This window comes from Artemia franciscana, chromosome 19, assembly GCF_032884065.1.
Source record: "Artemia franciscana chromosome 19, ASM3288406v1, whole genome shotgun sequence".
Taxonomy (NCBI): domain Eukaryota; kingdom Metazoa; phylum Arthropoda; class Branchiopoda; order Anostraca; family Artemiidae; genus Artemia; species Artemia franciscana.
Genome location: NC_088881.1, coordinates 35,036,908 through 35,058,338, shown reverse-complemented (window position 1 = coordinate 35,058,338; position 21,431 = coordinate 35,036,908). Strand labels below are relative to the sequence as shown.

Genomic DNA, 21,431 nt, shown 5'->3' with positions numbered 1-21,431 from the left:
GTGGTAACGAACTGTAGTAAGGAGCGACCCGGCTCAATAGTAACCGAGACGATTACTATATTACGTAAAATACGGAATTTTGATACCAACAGTTACATCAAAAGAATTGCATTTTAGTTCTGATTTTAAATATATTAGTTCATCAGCTTATCAGAGAACTGTACTGTAGAAGTTTCAAGCTCCTATCTACAAAAATGTGAAATTTTGTATTTTTTGCCAGAAGACAGATCACGGATGCGTGTTCCTTTGTTTATTTTTTTTTGTTTTTTTCCCAGGGGTGATCGTATTGACCCAATGGTCCCAGAATGTTGCGAGAGGGCTCATTATAATGGAAATTAAAAGTTCTAGTGTCCTTTTTAAGTGACCAAAAAACTGGAGGGACATAGGTCCCCTCCCACGCACATTTTTTAATCGGATCAAAATTTCAAGATTGCCATTTTGTTCAGCTTAGTTGAAAATATAATAACAATGTCATTGGGAACGACTTAATCCTTCACAGTCCCTGGGGGAGGGGCTGCAAGTTACAAACTTTTGCCATTGTTTACATATAGTTATGGTTACTATGAAATGTATAGAAGTTTTCAGGGTGACTTTTTCGCGTTGGAGTGGGAGTGGGTCGGGGGATGGGGTTACGTGGGAGGATCTTTCCATGGAGGGGACTTGTATGAAGGAAGAGAATTTCCATGAAGGGGGTGCAGGACTTTCTAGCATTATTTAAAAAGAAACAATGAGAAAAAAATTCACCTGGAAGTAATGAGTAGCATTAAAACTTAAAACGAACATAAAATATTACGTATATAAGAAGGTTTTCTCCTCCACAATACCTTGCTCTTTGCGCTAAAGTATTTTTAGTAATTTCAGCTATTTATTCTACGGCCTTTGTGATTCAGGGGTCATTCTTAAAGATTTGGGATTAAATTCAAGCTTTAATGTAAAAAGTGACGTATTGACGAGGGGGCAAACCCCCTCATATAGGGGTTGTCCCCTCCGCAACGCCTCGCTCTTTACGATAAAGTTTTTTGTTGTATTAAAAAGTAAGTTGTGAGAAAGAGCCAATCTTTACCGTAAAGAGCGAGGCGTTGCAGAGGGGACAACTTCTTTCATATACCTAATAATTTCTGTTCGTTTTAAGTTTTAATGTTGCTCCTTACTTGCAGTTAAAAAAACAGTTTTTTTATTTAATTACTATTTGAATCGGGTAGTTGACATTTGATTTTTTTTTTTTTTTTATAATTGAATCGCTTATTCGGGTCCTCTTTTTCTCTCGGTTGTGAGGTTCCGTGAAAATTAGAATGTTGGGTAACACCAAAATTTTGTTTTGCTGATAATCATCGCCCCCCTCGAAATACATTTCTGCACACATGCTCGCATCATACTATTAGTTAACTGTTACTCGTTAAATATTGTATGCTTAATTTAAAGGAATTTTAATAAACCAAAGAATTCAAAGCCAAAGAAATCAAATTATTTCACAACGTAAGAATTAATTTTCTTTACAATTGTTTTTATTATTTCACTGTTATTTAGTTCTTTATCGTCGAGAGGAGAATTTCGTCGTTAATTTTTCTTTTTATTCTTTTTTCATTTTAGATTATTTCCGTTCTTAAACCCCTTATGGTTTAAATTCATTCCCCTTTCTAACATCCGCCGCTCCCCCAATACAGGCAAAATATCCATTTGTCCCCTCTTCTGTTTCTCTCAACTCGCCATTGATCCGTCGTTTTCAAGATTTATTTCTGTGGTTTTGTCGTAGTGGGCCGGTTTGGCTTTAGATATTTTATTAGGAATCACACTAACTATATAGTTTCTATCACGGGAACTTTTTGGATGGTAGGAGCCCGCCGTAATTCACTCCTGCTATAGAGATGCAATAACAATAATGCCAGACATGTTAAATGCCATCTTCTATGCCTACACGTTTGGAAAAGACCTTTGCACCCATAGAAACTTTGTTAACGAAATACATCAAGGTACAGGATCTTGGAGGAGGGGATAATTTTCCAGTTTTAGCAGTAATTTCTAGCTATATTGTTGTAGTATTTTTTCATTTTTAGCCCTAACAGTTAGGCTCATTGGCTTTAATAAACCTGTTAAAACATTTTTAAAAAGACAGAAAGGGAAATTAGTTTTCTATTATTTAGTGGTAAAAGTGGGCTTTAATTTCATTGCTTTACATCTTTTATGTATTTTCATAAGTTAATTGGAAGTCTATACGTGAAATACGTTGGAAGTCTTGCGTGAAATTTTAAGCCATTGAAACGAGCGACCAATTTTTAAGTCAGAATTTTTTTTGTAACTAGTCCCTATGTTTTCTTCTGTAATATGCATGAAAACTTGTGATTATTATTTTTATGAAATAAATCTAAAAGTCCTTGAATACAAAACCTGTAGGACACTCTATGCATTACGCACTTGAGGAAATTTAGGTGTAAGATTACATATTTCCTGAATAAAACGCTTTTTGGTACCTCATAATTCATATTTGTTGCATGTGAAGGACTAATTCAGTTCCCTTTGTTTCGCCCTGGCTGTCCTTATGCCTTCATAATTAGTAAGGGAATTAAGAAGTTCAATTATGTTAGGGAAAGTTCTCCGTTGAAAGATGTCTCGAATGTTATATGCATAAACGAGAATTAAGGGAATAAATAAAGCTTTCTGGGAAGTGCTGGGCGTTGCTGTCTATTGAATGTTTGTTTAAGTCATCTTTTCGAGCGATAGAAAACTCTGAACAAAAAGTGCTCGATAGCTATTCAGTATTGTTGAGCAAGAAAGCAGGAAGAAAACCAATCTGCTTTTTAAACCAGCGAAAAATAAGTACAGTTTAAGTAAGATACCAGATGGCTATATTTGTCAACAAGCAGCACGAAAGCTAATCTGAACTCTAAAGTAAGAAGAGATAATTGCTACTCATTCTTTTTTAGTTAAGAAAGTACATTGCGATTCTGTCGTGTTGAGCCAAAAAGCTAATCCTTTTTCTAAAGTAGCAAGAACCCAATGCTATTGATTATAGTAGATAAAGTAGATAGTGATTCTATCGTGTTAACTGAGGAAGCAGTTTGTCCAATATATATATATAGGGTAATATATCGTCTCTTCAAGCTGTAATCTCACTCTTTGTTGCCAAAAAAGCATAGATCAATTTTTTTTAACGGTAACGGGTTTTCTGATAACAACTATTTAGCCCACTTCCTATTTCCCTGAATTTGCCGCAGTACACTGTGTGGCAATCCATTGCCCACTGTAGTGGGCAATGGAATGGGCTGGATCTTATAATATATCTTCTTTATCCCTAGTTCTGGATTATAAGGTATTCGTATTGTTCAGGTTTCTCTATTCAATTCTCTATTTAAATACCGGGTGGTATTGCCCTTTGTCTCATACACTTAAATTGTTTATTTTAGCTTTCCATTCCCATGTAGTTTTTATTCCGATAATAATCAATCATTCAATTATGTAGCCAGTGACGGTTCTGGCCTCTCTTATGCCCAAGGCAAAATCTTAATTAGCACCCTCCCCTACTGTATACTTAATTTTTTCAGGCCAAATTGTCAGAAAATTTTCGTTTATTAATAAAAACTATTTTCAGTTTATGAATTAATTAATAATTTATTTTTTAATTTTTAGCATCTTAATTTGATAATTATTAATACTTATTTTTTCTTATATTGGTTGTGTTATTTAATTAAGGATTTTTTAAAATTATTTTTATCTCAACTTATTTAGTATTCTTTCATTTTTAAATTTATTTTACTTACTAACTAATTGATAATTTATTAATCACTTTAACTGCGCTCTCTTGTTTATTTTACTAAAAATGAAATGTCAAGAATCATAACTGTTTCATTATTTATTTGAAATGTTGCGCCCCTAAAATTTATGAACCCGAGGCAAGTGTCCCCCCTAAAACACTGTATGTTGCTTTGCCTTGCTTTTGTTCCGTTAACTATCAAATATTTTTCTATTTACAATTTATTGATTCTCTTTTAGGTTTACTTCCTCTGGACTTGTCCGTCGCATCGACATTTTGAATGGTTTATAGACGTTCTACGTGACGTTGAGCGGAAAGACGTTACAAATGTTCTTGAAATGCACATCTTTATTACGCAGTTCTTTCACAAGTTTGATCTGCGAACTACTATGCTGGTAAGTGTTCAATTGACAGGTTGTCCACTTTCAAAATTCGTAAGCGCTAGAACGTGTGGTGAAACTGCCCCACGCGTGTCGCTGTGTGGTGGAAGTGTGCCACGCATGGCAGAAAAAGTGGTGCTCTGAAAATTACACCAGATGACAGAGAGTGGTCAACCATTTATGTTCCCAAACCCAAATAATTTATATTATCTATATAACATCGATAATAACATATTATCGATAATTTTCTCAATCTAACAATTTCGCAGAAAATAAGAAGTTAGTAAAGAATTCACTGAAGACAGTGATCAACCAGAAACTTCCTCATTAACTTCTTGTTGTTTTGTATAATGGAAAGGTAGTGTGGTCTTCGTCATTATTTCCTTGGGCGATAAAATAATATCCTTCGTTTGAGAGCAGGGCCGCACCCAGGATTCCTTGCGGGGGGAAGGGATGGGTTAAAAAGAATTTTTTCAGGTGGGGATACAAAAAAAAACTTCAAAACGCTTACAAAATTTGTTGATATTCATTATAGTTACGTTCTTACGAATCGGACAAACATTTCGTAGAGGAGTTCAAACTCGCCTACCCTCTCCCCCTGGATACGGTCTTGTTTGTGAGTAATTTTTTGGCTCAAGTCTTCTGAAATTGAAATTGCAAGGGAAAAGAATGTAGGGACAGAGAAAATGCGCTGGGGGAGAGAGATAGGAGAAGAGAAGAAAGAGGGGGTTGACTTTTTTGTATCAGTCAGTAATTATAAAAAAAAATTTATAAAACTTAACTCTGTTAAGAATGACAAAGGGCTATACGCATCACGAATATTCGAGAAGTGAGTCTCACTTGTCCTCCTGTAAAAGTTTACAATTTACAAATTTTTTAGCATAAAAGGAAAAATTGTTCCACTTTTTAGAAGTACAATTCAAACCCGAAAGTAGGATCTAAACAATGTAACCTGAATATACTCTTAGCGGTAAAAAAAAAGAAGCGAAAACGTCACCACTTCAAAGAATGTATAAAAAGGATTTGTTCCGCAAAGGTTGGGCCGATAAAAAGAGCCGATAAAATTAACAAGAAAATCATAAAAGACAACTAATAATATCCCTGACTCTAAGAACCTACATCCCCTGACAGTCAAAAACTAAACAAATATATATTGTAAAACATTGCAATCCGAACGTTCCCAAAGCATTTAATAGAGAACCTAGAATATATTGTAAAACATTGTTATCCGAACACACCCTCAACGTCTAACAAAATGCAAGAATATTACTACCTAAAATTTTGTGGAGAACGACAAGTTTTTTGGAAATGAGCCAAAGAGAAATCCTATTTTTCGAAGTATTGGAAGGATTTGTTCTGGCAATTTTGGATGAGCCAAAGAAATCTTTAAGTAAACCAAAAAAGACAATTAAAGATGAACATGATCCTAGGAGCCTGTAACCCCTTAAAATGGTAGTTTGAAAATCGAGCCAAAAATAGGAAAGAAATACTTTTTAATCAAATTATTCACCTCATTATAAATCTTGGATACCGAGCGAAGATAACAAGGAAAATTCAAGAGCCATACTACCAAACAATGAGAAACAAGACACCGAATTAGTATAGGCGTCATATAACTACCACAAGTAGGAGGAAAATATGCTTGAGCTTTTTATTACGAAAGATTTTCTAGAACTTTATATTTATACAATTTATACGGTGGTAAAATTTTTGTAGCATACTATCCCTAGAAAAGGCGAAGAACATGTCTGGATAATCTTAATCAGTATCATGCTATGTCAGTGTGATTCGTGTTATATCTTGATCAAAATGAATCAGTATCATTCCATATTCTTTGAGAAGAACCTTCGATTTTTCTATCTATTTTGGCTAGATATTGGTGGAAAGCTACCACTTTCAAGCTTTTCATTTGTATTTTCATTTGTTTTAAAGTCTTTGATTTGGTCTTTAAGCTCTGTAGTACCAACGGCACTAATTTACGAAAGTATTTGGGAGGTGGATGAGTTTTTCAATATCTAGAAGGTGAGAATTTTGTTTTTCGTCGATTTTTTTCTATGAAAATACGAAAGAAACGGTATTTTACACTCGAAATGCGAAAAACAAATGTTTTGTCGAAAATTAGGGGGTGATTACCTACTGGAACCCACCCTCCCCCAATTGCCATCACTGAGTAGTGGTTGAATAGTGTTCGACGGTTCACCGTTCACGGTTCAATAGTGTTGAACGGCGAATCGAACACAATTACCTTTATTTTATTAAATTTTTTCCTTCGGTAAAGGAATCGTGTCCGTTTCGGGGATCTTGCTACAGGATCTTTACCGTACGAAAAAAAGGAAAAATTCCTGTTCTGACTCACAATGTGTCAATTTTACAAATTTCTTATTAGCCTCGTACAGACACCGATCCGTGCATAAATACACATTAAGTCCTATACACATTAAGGTCTTTGCTAATGATGCTTCTTCCACTATCAGCTGTAAACTAACACTCTACTACTTTCAAGCTTTTCATTTGTATTTTCATTTGTTTTAAAGTCTTTGATTTGGTCTTTAAGCTCTGTATGTTTAAGTTACTTCCAGCCAGCATGTCATAAAGGGTCAAGATTATCAACATGCCCTTCATACAACCCTTGCAACTCTTAAGGTATTGGGCATTTGACATTTACTGAATGGATCAAATTTTGATAGCAATATATGCCTTGGACGATAATGCAAAGCCACCGACGTGACGCGGTCCCTTATGAATTCACAGGATATTCAGAAAAAAGAAGAAGAAAAAAGCCTGGCAGATGTTCACTCTAAGCCAGTGTGAACTCTCCATATTCTAAGTCTCGCAATTAACATTGTACGGTTTTCAAGCACGTTATTCCAGCTTCTCTTCAACACGAATACATGATGGGAATTATAGATTTTCAGGTTCATCAATACGGGGCTCAAGTGCTTCATTTCAGGGCCTTTATTGACAAAATATGGGATGACAGATCGAACGTTTTGCGTAATAATTACATTATTTTTTATTTCTGGAGGGGTAAATAAGCCAACTTTTAAAATTTTAATTCGTTTTGAAACTTCTTATGTGACCATCATATCGAATAAAGCGACTAAGTGTTTTTGAGTCACAAGATTTTTTTTTATAAAGTAGTCTCTAACAACTTAAATGATTTCTATCAACTATTTCTCTGTAAACTTAAAAACAATTTGGTTCCCAGAATGAACGCAACATTTAGTAAATTAACAAACAAAAAGAAATGTGGCAAATTTTTCTTAGTCAGCGGAAACATTTTCCATCCTATTATACAAATACAGCAGAGAGAATAATGAGGACGGTTTTTTCCCAAAACAATGAACTACAAAACTATTTGAATATTTCGGCCCTATATCTATGGACCGTCTTCAGCAAAGAAAATAATAAACAATATACATTTACAATAAAAGTTCTTGGTCAAAAATCCATTTTTTAAAATAGCCTAGGCATCATTACTTCTTAACGAAAAGTTCAGCCAAGACTTCGTCATTATTTCCACCCCATTGTCTTGATACTTTTTCCCTCTTAGTTTTTTATTTCTTTCTTAGTTTTTATGGTGAAAAGGCAGTTTGGTCTTGGCGGTCTTATGGCCATAATTTACTGCGAAATTCATGATTTTTCATTTTATTTTTAAGGATGAAATACCGGAAAATAACTTGTAGAACCAAAGAGAAAAGAAATATTACTTCCCTATTATTCCATGCTAAGAATCATGCTGTAGTTTCATTGGTTTAAATCTATGACGTATTTTGTAAGCCAATCGCCTTATTTCTGGAGAGACAAATAATCCAATTTTTGAAACTGATTGTCTATCTTTCTATGAGAAAATTTAAGCCAATAACAAGAACGAAAAACCTTTTAAGCTTCAGGTTTTTTTATTTCTATGTACTTAAACTATTATTTCCAGTAAGGCCGTATCCAAGGAGAGTTGTAAGGCTTGAACTGTCCTCCCTCCGACTAGAATTGTCCTTTGATCGACTCGTAAAAACGTATTATAAACACATTTTTAATGCATTTTTAATGTTTTTGCCCCCCCCCCCAAAAAAAATCTGGGATGCACAATTGATTTGTGGTATCTTTTCAAGTTCCAAAGGTTCTTTTACAATTTTTGTAACCTTTGAATAGTCAATTCGATTTAAGCCATTTTTAAATACAACAAAATAATTTTAATTACTACTTTCCTCGAAGTAGTATTTCATGGCTACTCATGTTGAGGATCGATTAGATGGCAGCCTCCCAAGAAACCGAGTCAAACAGATATTCAAGAAGAGATGAAACAGTACCATACCTGGGATTCCACCTAGGAATGGGGAGGTGTTCAACCATGGAAACTGCGTTGGCCAAATGATTACTTTATATAATTTTGAATTTTGGGAGGTGGTTGAACTCGACTCAAGTCTCTTCGATGGCAAAATCGAACCATATAAATACTTGACTATTATGATTTTGATTGATTTCTTTTGTTTTCTCTTCGCCACTTCTATTGGAGATTTAACAAAAAAACGAACTTAGAAACAAAAGAGAAATTTTTTTCAAGACAGTGGAATTCAATTCAGTGGATATTTTGGTAAGGCGATTCCAGTTCTCATCTCCTAACAACAGGAATATGGAAACGATATTTATTGACTAGATATGAATAACTGAGAAACTGTTGCACCTTGATTAAAACACGTGTTGTATTGACATTTTAAAAAGTTAGAAATATGCCACGCCCTGGAAAAGCTTTGGGAAATAACTTGTATATTTGTTCATATTAATTTATGGATTATGGATAACACCTAAAATCAGAAGGGCTACCTGTAAGAAGTCTATAAATACCAATTGCAGAAGCACTTCCGACTGATCGAGGTGTACTTGGATGGTTTTGATAAATTGTCCGAGGGAACGTATCTCTACCACGACATTTCTTGTCTTTAGTAAAATCAAAGTAATTGAAAAATTGCCTTTTTCCAAATGCTATGAGAGAGAAAAAATTCTTGCTACCCGGAAATATGAATTTGTCGGATTGGTTCTCCTGAATGAAACTTAAAGCCAGTAAAAAGACCATACAAATTTTTTGGTCACTAGTTAGGACTTTTTTTTAACTGCTCTGGAATAAAAGTTTTTATTGCCCGTAAGTATGAGTAGTAGTGTAGGTCCAATCTATTCCACCGGCGAGTACCCCCGCAATGCAATCGTTCAGTACCCCAGGGTGTCCATACAAGCGGCTAGGGATCCTGTCGATCCCCTCATGACGTATGTGTATGTTACCTAATAGTGTTTGTTTGTTACATCGCGGGAATGTTTTCTAAACGATGCGGGTGCATGCTACGTAATAGGCTCTGGTTGTTATGTAATAGTTTATTTTTAAAGAACCTAGCAGACCCCGTTGAATCGGGATTTCTAAGGTTGTTACGTAATAGGCTTTGGTTGTTACCTCACAGACAGTCTTTAAAAACCCGCAAGGGCCAGGGCTTGTTTACTTCATGATTTCCTTGATTGTTACAATTAAAATGCTTCAAAGACCCCATTGAATCCCCGCCAAATCTAGATTTCCTCTAAAAAATACCTCCAAGGTCCACCCTCAAGTAAGGGTATGCTCCTCACACCATTCCCAATATATTCATGCTTTTCCGCCATATCGTATCAGCAAACAAGTGATGTTCGCCTCCATTTTTTATGAATAGAACAGTTGGAGAGAGTATTAATTTTTCTATAAGCAAAGGTGTCCTAGTGCCCCGCAGTTTTCAGGAAAAAAGAAGCGTCATCCGCTATTCTTCTAATGGGAACCGAGTAATTTTCTATTGTATCCTGGGGGCATAAAAATGTGTACTAGAACAACGTTCCCCATCAGTCCTCCATCAGATTTTGGTCGTAACACAATTCTTTAAAATGGATTCTCGAAGAAAATTGAAAAAGGATTGGACCTCTGGTTATATGCTGGTAAGCCTCTCTTTCTATATACCCCTCCCCATCCCCAAAAAATAAGATAGGCATACCCCAATTTAACCTACTGTAATTCTTTATATCAGATAAATATCTAAAATTTCATACATCAATGAAGATATTCACACTGAATATTTAATGCGAATCAGCAATTTCGGAGAGTATTTTATAGAAAGACTTTTTGAATTTCCATTGAAAATACTGTGAAACGACAAAATTGTCCCACCTAGATATTAAAAATTGATTCGGGCACTGTATTGTTGCGAGCTGACACCGCTTCCTCATCTTAGTATAGTGAGGGGGAGGGGACAGTTAGGCCTGAAATGACTTTAAGAGAGCAATAAATAGGAATTTTGTAAATGTTAAAGAATTTTTTAGAGAAATGATTTTAAAAAAAAAGAATTTTAATGTAAATGTTAAAGAATTTTTGAAGCTCAAGTTATTTGTATTTTTTTATTACAAGAATCTAGATGATATGCTTGGGGGTCATGAGCAGCTTTGCGTGAAGGCTACTAGAAGCTCATGAAAAAGATACGATTGAAGAATGCTTTTTCATCTACTATATTTTAGAGAGAATCCAATTTTTCTGCCTTACTAAGGTTAAGACAGTTTAAATTCCTCGTAGAGGAAAGGGGTTTACACATCATTTGCCATCCATTGTCCCGTATCACTATGACATTTTCGGGGGGGGTCATCTCCAGTTTTGGGAGGGGGAGATAGAGCTGAGCTATATTTTGGTGGTTACATTTTGTTAATGTATTTTATCACTTCATGAAAAACAAAAATTTTATTTTTTTTTAAAGAAAATTCCGACATATATCCTCCTCCTCCAAAAAGGGCAAGGGCATGCGATGCAACAACAACCGCATTGCAAAGTCCGGAGACGGTCTTTACACATGGCGAAATTGGCGATCCCTCCGTGGCACCCTCAAGAAATTTTGGTCATGACGTATGCCGCCCCATTGAGATCCACACACCCCATACAATGTGGTGGGGTCGTCGCCCCATCACTAAAATGTAGTGAAGACATGATGCGTTCTACCATGGAAGATTACTTGCTGAGCCTACTACTCCCAACCAAGATGGAGCTGTTGACCTTAATGTAAGTGTAAATTGTTTGCTATTTGTCATAAAGCTTATTTATTAGCGGTAAAAACTGAACGTTTTTTGGCATGGGGGGAATGTAGGATGTCACGGGGGCATGTTCGCTACCCCTGGAGGGGTTTAACGATATTGCTCGTCCTAAAAAATGACGCATTCCTTTTAATTTACTATAGGATCCTTTTCGATAATTTGAAGGAGGCTCTGAGGAGCCCCCCTCGGTCATAAAAAAGCTAAAATAATACTCTTTTCGCCTTAGTAAAAGAGGGAATAGCTAGGATCATTCTGCTTCTTGAAATAGTCAATTCAAAAGTCTGCTTCTTGAAATAATCAATTTGAAAAGTGTTGAAAACTTTGTGTTCTAATAAGGGGGATTTGAGGGCATTAATCAGTAGGTTTTTCATACCAATGAAAATACATAATTCTTTTCAGATTAATAAAGGCAAAATAACTAGGATCTTGGCAGTCCTAAAAGAAATAAGTAAAATACACAATTCTTTTCAGGTTAATGACTGGTCCTGGCTCGTTAGTTTATGAAGGGTTTGAGGATACCTTGATTAATATTCTTTTCATAGGTTAAAATCATAATTACATCTTGGAAGTAAGAATATTTTGTTCTTTTCCCAGGCCCCCGAAAATGGATCAAGGATCTGTTGACGGAATTCTTTTGGTCCACGACTATTGACGCCAACACCCCTCAGTAAAATTTTAAGAATCTTTAGAGCATTCTAATACCTGAAACGTAAAGAGGGCGCAATCATCCCACATTTATGTGGTAATTTCTAATCATTAAATTTTCAGTTCGTAGTGTGGTCTCAGTTCATCCGAAGGGTCAACTTATGGAATAATCTCGGGTTATTAAATTCTTAACTGGTAGTGTGGTCTTAATGCAACCGAACGGTCACTCTTAAGTATAAGACATTCTCTTTTCAGTTTAATATAAATTCTTTCACAGGATGAAATCAAAATTTTTTCAATAAGCTTAATATTTTCTAGGTTCACATTTCTTCACCAGGGCCCTATATCGAGAACGTACTGTCGCAGCCTTCAGAATTTCATGATCGTCTATGTACGGACCGAGTTGAAAGTGAAAATGAGGGGGATTACAGTTTGGGGGTGAGTCCTATTAGTATACTTTCCCCCAATTTTGATTTAGACACTTATCTTGGCCTCGTTGTGGAACTTATAGACAATTTTTCAAACCAAGTGCCAGCAACGAGGTTGAGAGGGTGCTAGACGAACAGGCGCTTGCCCCTCACAGTTGCATGGGAGAAGCGGAACAAAGTAGAAGGGGCTCACCCCCTTTGTTACCTGAATTGTGTCTGGCTGATACTGCTTTGCGCAATGTTTATGTTTTTAGAGCTGAGTTTGGAGTCCCCTTCAATACTCTTAGAAGTGGCAGTATCCATATGGATCCAGTAGACATAGGAAACGTCTATTTCAGCAAGATTCGGGCACTTCTGTAAAACACATTCCGGGCGTGGGGGGGCGAGACAGTGTGAATGCATATATTGCACAAAAAAATTTCAATGAAAAGTCTGGTAATGTGTACTTCTAGTACCTGCAAACGGAAATGCGGACTCTTAACCCGGACTTGCACAATTTTGAGGTTGATTTTTTGGATTCGGTGGGTAGTATTTTTAATACGGTAGAAAGTGATAATGAAAGTGGAAGTGGGTCAGTAGTTTCATTTGTAGAAAATTTAGATGTCAATGTTTTGAAGATTTAAAAGGAATCTGTTTTAAGAGGCGGGAAGGGGAGAGAGGTGTAAAGTATAATGCAGTTTTGAGGGCTTGTAGAGGTGTAAAACGCTTCTCTTTCGATTCGGGCTTAGAGTGCTTCAAGTATTCAGTCCTTTTCGCTGGGCTTTAACCGGGAAGAATGATGGTAGTAAGACGCATTTGGACGATTTTGCTGTTAATTGAGAAGGGGAGGTGGCAGAGTTTTCCAAAGTTGATTTTAATTGTTCAAAGGGGCAATATTCTATAACACTTAGTTGAATAAACGTTTTTTGGAGTGCAAAGGAGCATTTAAAGATTAGAGTTTCAGTGTTATAGTATGATACAGAATATGAAGAGTATGAACTTAAAATCAAAAGGGTATTTCGTATTCAGTTAGGTCTCCGGCCATTGAATCAGTGAAACATTGGGTATGGCTTCTTTACGAGCCTACCAGTGAATTTGATTCAATTAAATATTTCTTTCCTATTACCAATATTTGTTGGGTTTTAAGTGAGTGTAAAGGGAACAAAGGGGGTACTTGTTATTATTGTCTAGTTTGTTTCTCTATATTTTGTAGCGAATAAGAATGCACTGTATTCGCAGTGCATGTAATAAGAATTCTGTAATAAGAATTACAGAATGCACTGTAAGTGTCATGGATACCAGTCCCTGGAGACGGTTTCGAGTGACAATGCCATCTTACGGTCTAAAAATTTCCGAAATGCGCTCTTGCAGAATGGCAAGGTGGAGTTAGACATCGAAGCCAAACTAATGGGCGTGTGCGATACATCAAACTCCAATCGTGTTGAAGAACATGGAGCCATTGCTGTCTCTTATGACCACGGTCAAACAGACTTGAGTGATAAAAATCAATTGGTAGAAGTATTTGAGACATTGGGTGGGGGAGATAGTGCAGATACAGCTATGATTACACTTATTAAAACAGCTAATAAGTCAATTTCATGGCTGCGCAATACAAATTATCCAATGATTCTTATACCAGAAGATTTAATTGAACATTAAAAATAAGTGCTTTGGGTTTGCAAGAAAAATGTGTTAAGAGTAGTGGGGATTTGACAGTCCGTGACCATGATCACGTAAGTAATTCGATTTTATCTGGGGAGGTAAGTTTCGGGGGATGACCTATAAATTGTGTAATGTAAATGTTAGGCAGCAAAACTTTCTACTGGCTTACATGCACAATTCCAAATATGATTTGAAAGTCATATTACCGGCGTTGGCACTTTTGCAGAAAGGTGAAGCTGTAGATGGTGCATGAGTGGATGGGTCATTTTCATATAACATCGTTCCCGAATTATCTGAAAAGTTGCTGATTTTAGAATTCAAATGGACAACAGTTGAAAATAATAATACATACTTGAGTTGAATCCGTTTCTAGATTCTTATAGATTTTTCCTCAAATCCCTTGGTCAATTCATTCAAGTACAAAAAACCTACGATTTTAACATCTTTCTCCTCCTTAAACAACGCTTTCCAGATGATGAGATGTATGATTTATTAACTTGTAAGGCCATATACCTGTATGAGTACTGTAGCTCCTTCTCGAGGCTATGTGAGGGAAAATTACCGCCCATCGAAGTGTTTTATGATTCACTTCACGGTCGTCAATGCACAATTGTCGACTACGATTTTACTAAAAAAATGTTTGGGCCGAGGGAGGACGTAAAAATAGGGAGGATTATCGTAAAATGTACCTGGCAAGTGATGCATTGACTTTGTTGGATATCATCTCTCTCAAAACACGGATAAAATTTACTGGGAATTTGGGTTGGATTTGGGATATTATTTTTCAACTCCTAATCTGGTGATGGATTTGATTCTTAAAATCAGTAATGAAAGAATGATATGTGGCAAGAACAAATGTTGAAAGAGAAATCTTTAAACTCATTTTAACTTCAGCCTTCGGTAAGATATACGATAGTGTGGGCAATATTAGTCGCTGTGACGGTGTGACTGACCTAAAAGAATGCATCTGAATCATTGTAGATCTGAATTTCATATCATTCACGATTATAGACTCCAATATGGTCCTTTTGCATTGGAAAAAAGAAGCTTAAAATTAAATAAAAACACTGCGCTGTCTTTGCTATATTATAAATTTAAAAAAAACTCATGTTGGAAGTTTATTACAATGTGTGTAAACTCCAATGGCCGGGGGAGGGACAAGTTCAAGTGCATTATGGAGATACTGATTCACTCCTGCTAAAAGTTAAAGCAGATAATCTATTGTACGATTTGGACAATATTATGCACATAAACTATCAAATGGACTTTACCAATTGGGATGAGTCCATTTACCCGAAGCTAGTGAAATGCCAGGCCACAAATATGTTGTTAGTTTGGGGATCCGAGGCGGGGTCGACTTGATAACCAAAATTGTGCTTGCTGGTCCGAATGTGTTCTATCTGCAAACTCACAATCAGGATAGCAGAAAAGTCTGCAAAGTGGTGACATCACACTAAGTAAAGGAAAATTTCGATTTGAGTATTTATAGAAACTGTGCAGAAAATAATTTCGCTCCAAGAGCGAAGGTCATGACGATTCACTCTTTGAAATTTAGAAACTACACTTTTCGAGTCATTAAAGATGTTATCCCGGGCATATAAGATAAAGTCTATGTATGCGTGGATGGTGTGAAGGTACTACCACACTCCAATTATCTTATTCACATCGGGACGTATGTGTAGAGTACAGACAACGTCTTGGTCTGGAGAAAGCTCAATAGTTAGTGAGAGGAGTGCCTCTTTTTTCTCTCCTCACAATCAGTCTCCAGTTCATCAGCGTGGGTTTTTACCTGTTTTATAAGTATAGTTTTTCTAGTCGTTTTTCTTACTTTTTATTGATATTGACTTGTTTTGCGTAAAGCAGAATCGCTGTTTTAAAAAAGTCCTTAATATCATACTATTTATTTTTCTAACCAACGCATTAGCCCGCAGTTGGCCTTTGCGTGTTCCGGCTGCCAATATTGCCGCTGCGTTCTCCGGCGGGGATCCCGTCGCGTCAGGTCCTGTCCGGAGTGGAATTCATTTCGAAGTGTTTTTTAATGTTCATTTGTTCTTTAATGTCTGTAAATATATTTTATGTTGTTTTTCCAAGTGCCCATGTAATATGTTTTGTAGTGAATTCAGTTATATTAAAGAAACTATGTATTCTATTTTTGAGTATTTATTCAACTGATTAAGGTTAGGTTCGGTTTTTGTATTTTGACAGCGACACGAATATCTATCAATTTAAAACTCCATTCAAATCCTTTCTTTGCGGAACTGCAATGTCTGGAAAAACAACCCTTTTAACAAAAATAGTGCAAAATCGTGATGAAATGTTTTTCAAAACCCCGAAAAATACATATTATTGCTATAGTATGTGGCAAGAGTCCTGTGATAAAATAAAGACTATTGCGCCTGACATAAAATTCATACGGGGACTTAATTTGTTTAATATTATTGAAGGAAACTCTTGGTTGATTATTGATGATTTAACTGAATCTATTGAAGAATGGTCTCAGGAAATTTTATTCATGCTCTGGTGTCATCGTAAAAAGTTTCCGTAACTGTTGTTATCCACAATCTATTTCATCAGAGGAAATGTATGAGGACACTTGCTTTGAAATGTACTTACTATATCATCTATTGTGTTGTTCGTGATTCAAGTTCTCTTAAACTTTGAACAAGCAAATATATCCTGGTGAATCAAAATTTATCCTCTCGGCATGCTATCAAGCTACTAATAAACCTTATGCTTACATTCTATTCGATCCCAATCAAAACACGCCCGAAGAGTTACGTGTTGTCACTGATATTCTTAATAATGAAATTATCGTATATCTACCCGTAGATAGTACAAAAGATGATTAGTCGTCATTATGACACTCAAGAAACTACGTGAAAATAGACATTTATTTTCCGTCCTAGTTAATTCAAAACCGCTGCTTCGGAAAGCTATACTCAAACATGGTACTGACAATGAATTCATTAATCTCCTATCTGAGCTTTGTTTAAATTATAGCTGAAGGCAATGTTCTACTGCCAGAAGATGTTAGGCAATAGACAAAGCAACACCGTTCACTTGTACCTACTCTAGCTTGCAAAAACAAAGGAAAAGATTTTAAAAGAAAACGACTTGTTCTTGCGGGTGGTAGTTTCTTTTCATTGTTACTGCCGATAATCGTGGGACTTATAAATACTATTCCCTAGATGGCTAAATCCTATAAATTGGCGCCAGTGGAACTTGCTCTTTCACCAAAAGAGCACTTGAAGATAATCTTGATAAATTTTTTAAATTGAAACCTTTGCCGATGATGAAAAATTAATTTGCTTCAAAATGCCCTTGGATGTGTCAAAAAGCATAAGCTCTACTATGAAAGACCACTCAGAGTAAATGTCATTGATCAACCTCCAACTTCCGAAATTTCTGAAACTTTGAAAATGCCAAAGTAAGAAGAAGGTTTATCTAAGGTTTTATCCAATGTTGTAGACCAAATGCACTCCTATCCTGAGCAAAGTAAAAGACTCAAAGTAAAGTAAACCTATCTTGCTGAAAATAAACATTTACAATTTGATGGTGGTAAGAATTGAGTTATAATCTGCAGCAAGAGTTCCATTGAATGTATTTGGTTTAAGATTTAATTGCAAATCGTAAAAAACTTGAATTATTTAATAGTCATTTCTATAAACTTTCAAAGGCATCAAACTTTCCTTAAAGTATTACTTGGAATAAAAGAATTTTAAAACGAATAACAGAATATGGTCAAATATCAGAAGGTTTATCGTTGTCGGATACCACTCCAAGTGGGACTGATGATTTAAAAGGTATTAAATGAAAGCGTCTTTCCACCATATTTAGTATGCAAAAGGGTAGTGGACACTTCACACTACGTGTATGTTCGAACTAGCTCAAGTTTTGAAACGAGTCTATGAAAACATTGGTGAACCCGGATGTTGAAGTTCTCTCATCACACTTGCCCGAGTCTCTGAAGTTGAAAAGAAGTTCGCTATAACATTTTTACAGAATGAACCAAGCTACAATTTTTCGTCGAAATCATAGAGTTCGTGGTAATCATTATTCCAATTTTACAAGCCGATCTTGGGACTCTAGACGAGACTCAAAGACGTTACAATAACCTGTACAAGGATATTTTACTTCCAATCAGCGTTTTGAGTCGCTATACATATGCTGTTCCGCTGCATTCAAAAAGTGGTGATGAAGTTACTAAAGCCCTTGAATCTACCTTTGAACAAGATTCATATAGCAAAATTCAAACAGATTGGGATAGTGAATTTGTTAATCCACATGTAAAAGCGGTTTCATTGAAATATATAATACAATACTGGTTTTTAGTCATAGTCCTATAAAGGCAGCATTGACTGAACGCCTCATAAGACCGATTCGACTTTTAGTCTCGAAATATTGTACATTGAAAAATACTGTTGCGTTTATTTAAGACTGAGATAAAATTATGTTGATTTATTATCAACATTCTCATCGATCCCTGTCCATTCATGGACAGGGATCGTCCTCATGAGGTTCATCACAGTAATAATACGCTAGAAATAGCATATGACGTCTATAACTTGGACTAAGCATTTATCGGACTATACGTGACTTGAAGTATAATGATTGTCATGATTGTCCCTTGAATTTTCAGTTAGCGATTAGAGGTAATTTGCCATTTCTAGGAAAAGAAATTCTTTTTCGATCTAAAAATTTTTAATTTTGGTTTCTTATTCTTCTTTGACAAAAGCGGCGTTTTACGCTTCAGGCCTAACTTAAGACTGATTAGTGATGAAGTGCCTCTTGCCCTTTTTAAACCTTTACCACCTAGTCGTGTTTTCAATCACTCAACGAGGGGTCGTTCACTGGACTTGAGATTTGGCGAAAAACTTTCTTTAAAATCCTTCCAAGAGCCCCAATCGTGTAGTGTAGAGAATACAAAGTCCTCAGCAGCCGGTGCAATATATTTTCAGCCAGCGGTAGAGCAGAGTTAACCAACTTAGCAAACCAATTGCCGAGACTGTAACCGGACATTGACGCACGACCCCCTGTAATAGTCCATTCTATGACCCAATTGTTTTGGTCCAAGAGTAGCAACTTAGCCATCAAAATCAGGACAAACAAAAGTTTTTTTTTCTATTAGCCATTTCACAGAATGGATCGAAAATGACATGTAGTCACAGCCAAACCTTTGATTATTGCTAAAGGATCGCCCAATTCACTTCTAAATGTTAACTAACAGAGCTCCAGAGAGACTGTAATATATTGAAGATAATTTATATTATAGTGGTGAACGTGTTCATGAGTGGTATTTCGTTCAAAAAACGTAGGAGGGGGACATTGTTATTACCAACTCTCGATTCTTCAACGAATGAAGCGTAAAGAAATGTACAATTGTCAGATGAGAAGCTGGAGGGATAGTGTGCGAAAATAACACGATCCATGCCACTGGTGCTTCCAGCACTTCGATCATTGATTATATTCTGTTTATAACCAAGTACGTCTCTCAGATTATCGTTGAGAATAACCTTTTCATTGTCAATGGGAGAACTAATGTAAATCTTTCCCTGTTCCATTGATAGTTAAATTGGAATGCACCATTTTTACAAGCAGAGATTTTTCTATTGACAGTACGACACAAATCAGTCACACTCTTTTAATTCCTTGGCATATTCCTTGTAAGGTAATGTGATGAATAGATATTCACCCGAGTTTATTGATTCTATTCATTCTTCGGTAACGTGTGGCCTATCATGAGGTCTGACAATTATGTCATATGTATGATCTTTTCTCAGGATATCATTAAATATTTTTTAAGAATACAATGAACAAGAACAACTTCTTATGTTCCCTCGTATTTGATAGTGGGGATGTGGTTTGTCCAAAAATCGCCTGTTTTATTCAAATCATTGCAGAGTGAATCAGAGACATTGGACATGAATGTCACATAAAAATCATTAGGCATTGTGAACGTCTTCAGTGGCAATCCAAGAATCAAAATCGGAGTTGTATCCTAGCCAACGAACATGCAACTGTCTCTTACCCTTGCAAGTTTGACTCTTTAATAGCTTTTCAATTTGATACATTCCATTATTTTTAATTTTTTGTAATTCATGCTCGTAAAAACCCCCATGAGTCTGTTCATCTTTCATGTCACGTAGAAGATATGTTACAATTTTAGCGTCTAAGACTTTTGCCACTTCAAAAAATTCAGTGGACCACAAGTAATTCCCCTTTCAAAAATATTACTTGTTCGATTGATTCGAACTATACCACAAATATTAATTTTTTTCTTCTCAACCTTTTCAAAAATAGTGACGAAGACCACACTGTCTTTCCATATCAAACAAACACAAAGTTGAAACAATAGGGAATTTTTTTTAATACAGTGGAATTCCATTTAGTGGATATTTCGGCCCTATATCCAAGGACCGTCTTCAGCACAACACGAGAAAGAAAATAATATATATATATATATATATATATATATATATATATATATATATATATATATATATATATATATATATATATATATATATGTATATATATACTGGACGTCTATATTTTTGGGTGCGAGAATCGCTCTTTCACTTAGTCATTTATTATTTTTATAATTTTTTAGAATATTCGGAAATACTTTTTCAATCAATTCATTTTTGGACGTCACTAAATTACAGAAATCAGCAGGTAGTTGTATACGTCCTGAAATTGAGTCTACTGGGAGCTTTCCGTTTCCAATTGCCAGCAATTGATCTGAAAATGTTTGACCAGAGTCATCGTTTTGCAATCGGACACGCATATTTGTAGTTAATTTTAATATTTTTACGTGTGCCCATAAATTAGAATTTTTCAGGCAAGCATTCATTTCCTTGCTGTTCTTTTGATTCCTCGGCACGCTTTCTTTTCTGACTTTCTCTATCAGCAGCAAGTTTTTTGGCATAGACTCATTGATCATCTTCATCGGCTTTTGCCATTGTAAGTTCATCAGTCATTTTAAACTTAAACATTAATAGATTTCTACGTGAACATATATGTCTTAAATATCTTTAATGACGTCACCGTCATAGCAAAAATGACGACAACTAACTTCATGACGTCAGTCAACACACAAACATGACGTCACCTGACAGACAGACACACAACTTATTTATATATATATATATATATATATATATATATATATATATATATATATATATATATATATATATATATATATATATATATATAATATATATATATATATATATATATATATATATACATTAAAATGTGAGTTAAATCTAATAATTTTTTAACTTTTTGAAAACAGTCCTAGCATCCTTACTTCAACGAAGTTCAAGCAGAACTGATAAATAGAATGAAGTGAAATGATATTATCATTCAAACAAAACGGAACAAAATGATTAAATACAAGTTTTCAAAGCTAATCTTGCTTTTTTTGACAGCTTGCCTCAAAGGTCTTTTTGTATTTGGTTACAAACAGACCTTTGAGACAGACATTTATCAGTCCTGCTG

At 35.4% G+C, this 21,431-nt stretch overlaps 1 protein-coding gene across 2 annotated transcripts in view; it reads left to right on the top strand.

Moving 5' to 3' along the window:
* Positions 1–21,431, top strand: part of LOC136039608 (dual oxidase-like) — a 180,335-nt gene that overhangs the window by 144,648 nt on the left and 14,256 nt on the right. For both annotated transcript variants that reach the window (XM_065723497.1, XM_065723498.1), the window contains exon 21: positions 3,988–4,143. In XM_065723497.1, coding sequence (XP_065579569.1) covers positions 3,988–4,143 — 156 coding nt within the window. The remainder of the gene's footprint in view (positions 1–3,987; positions 4,144–21,431) is intronic.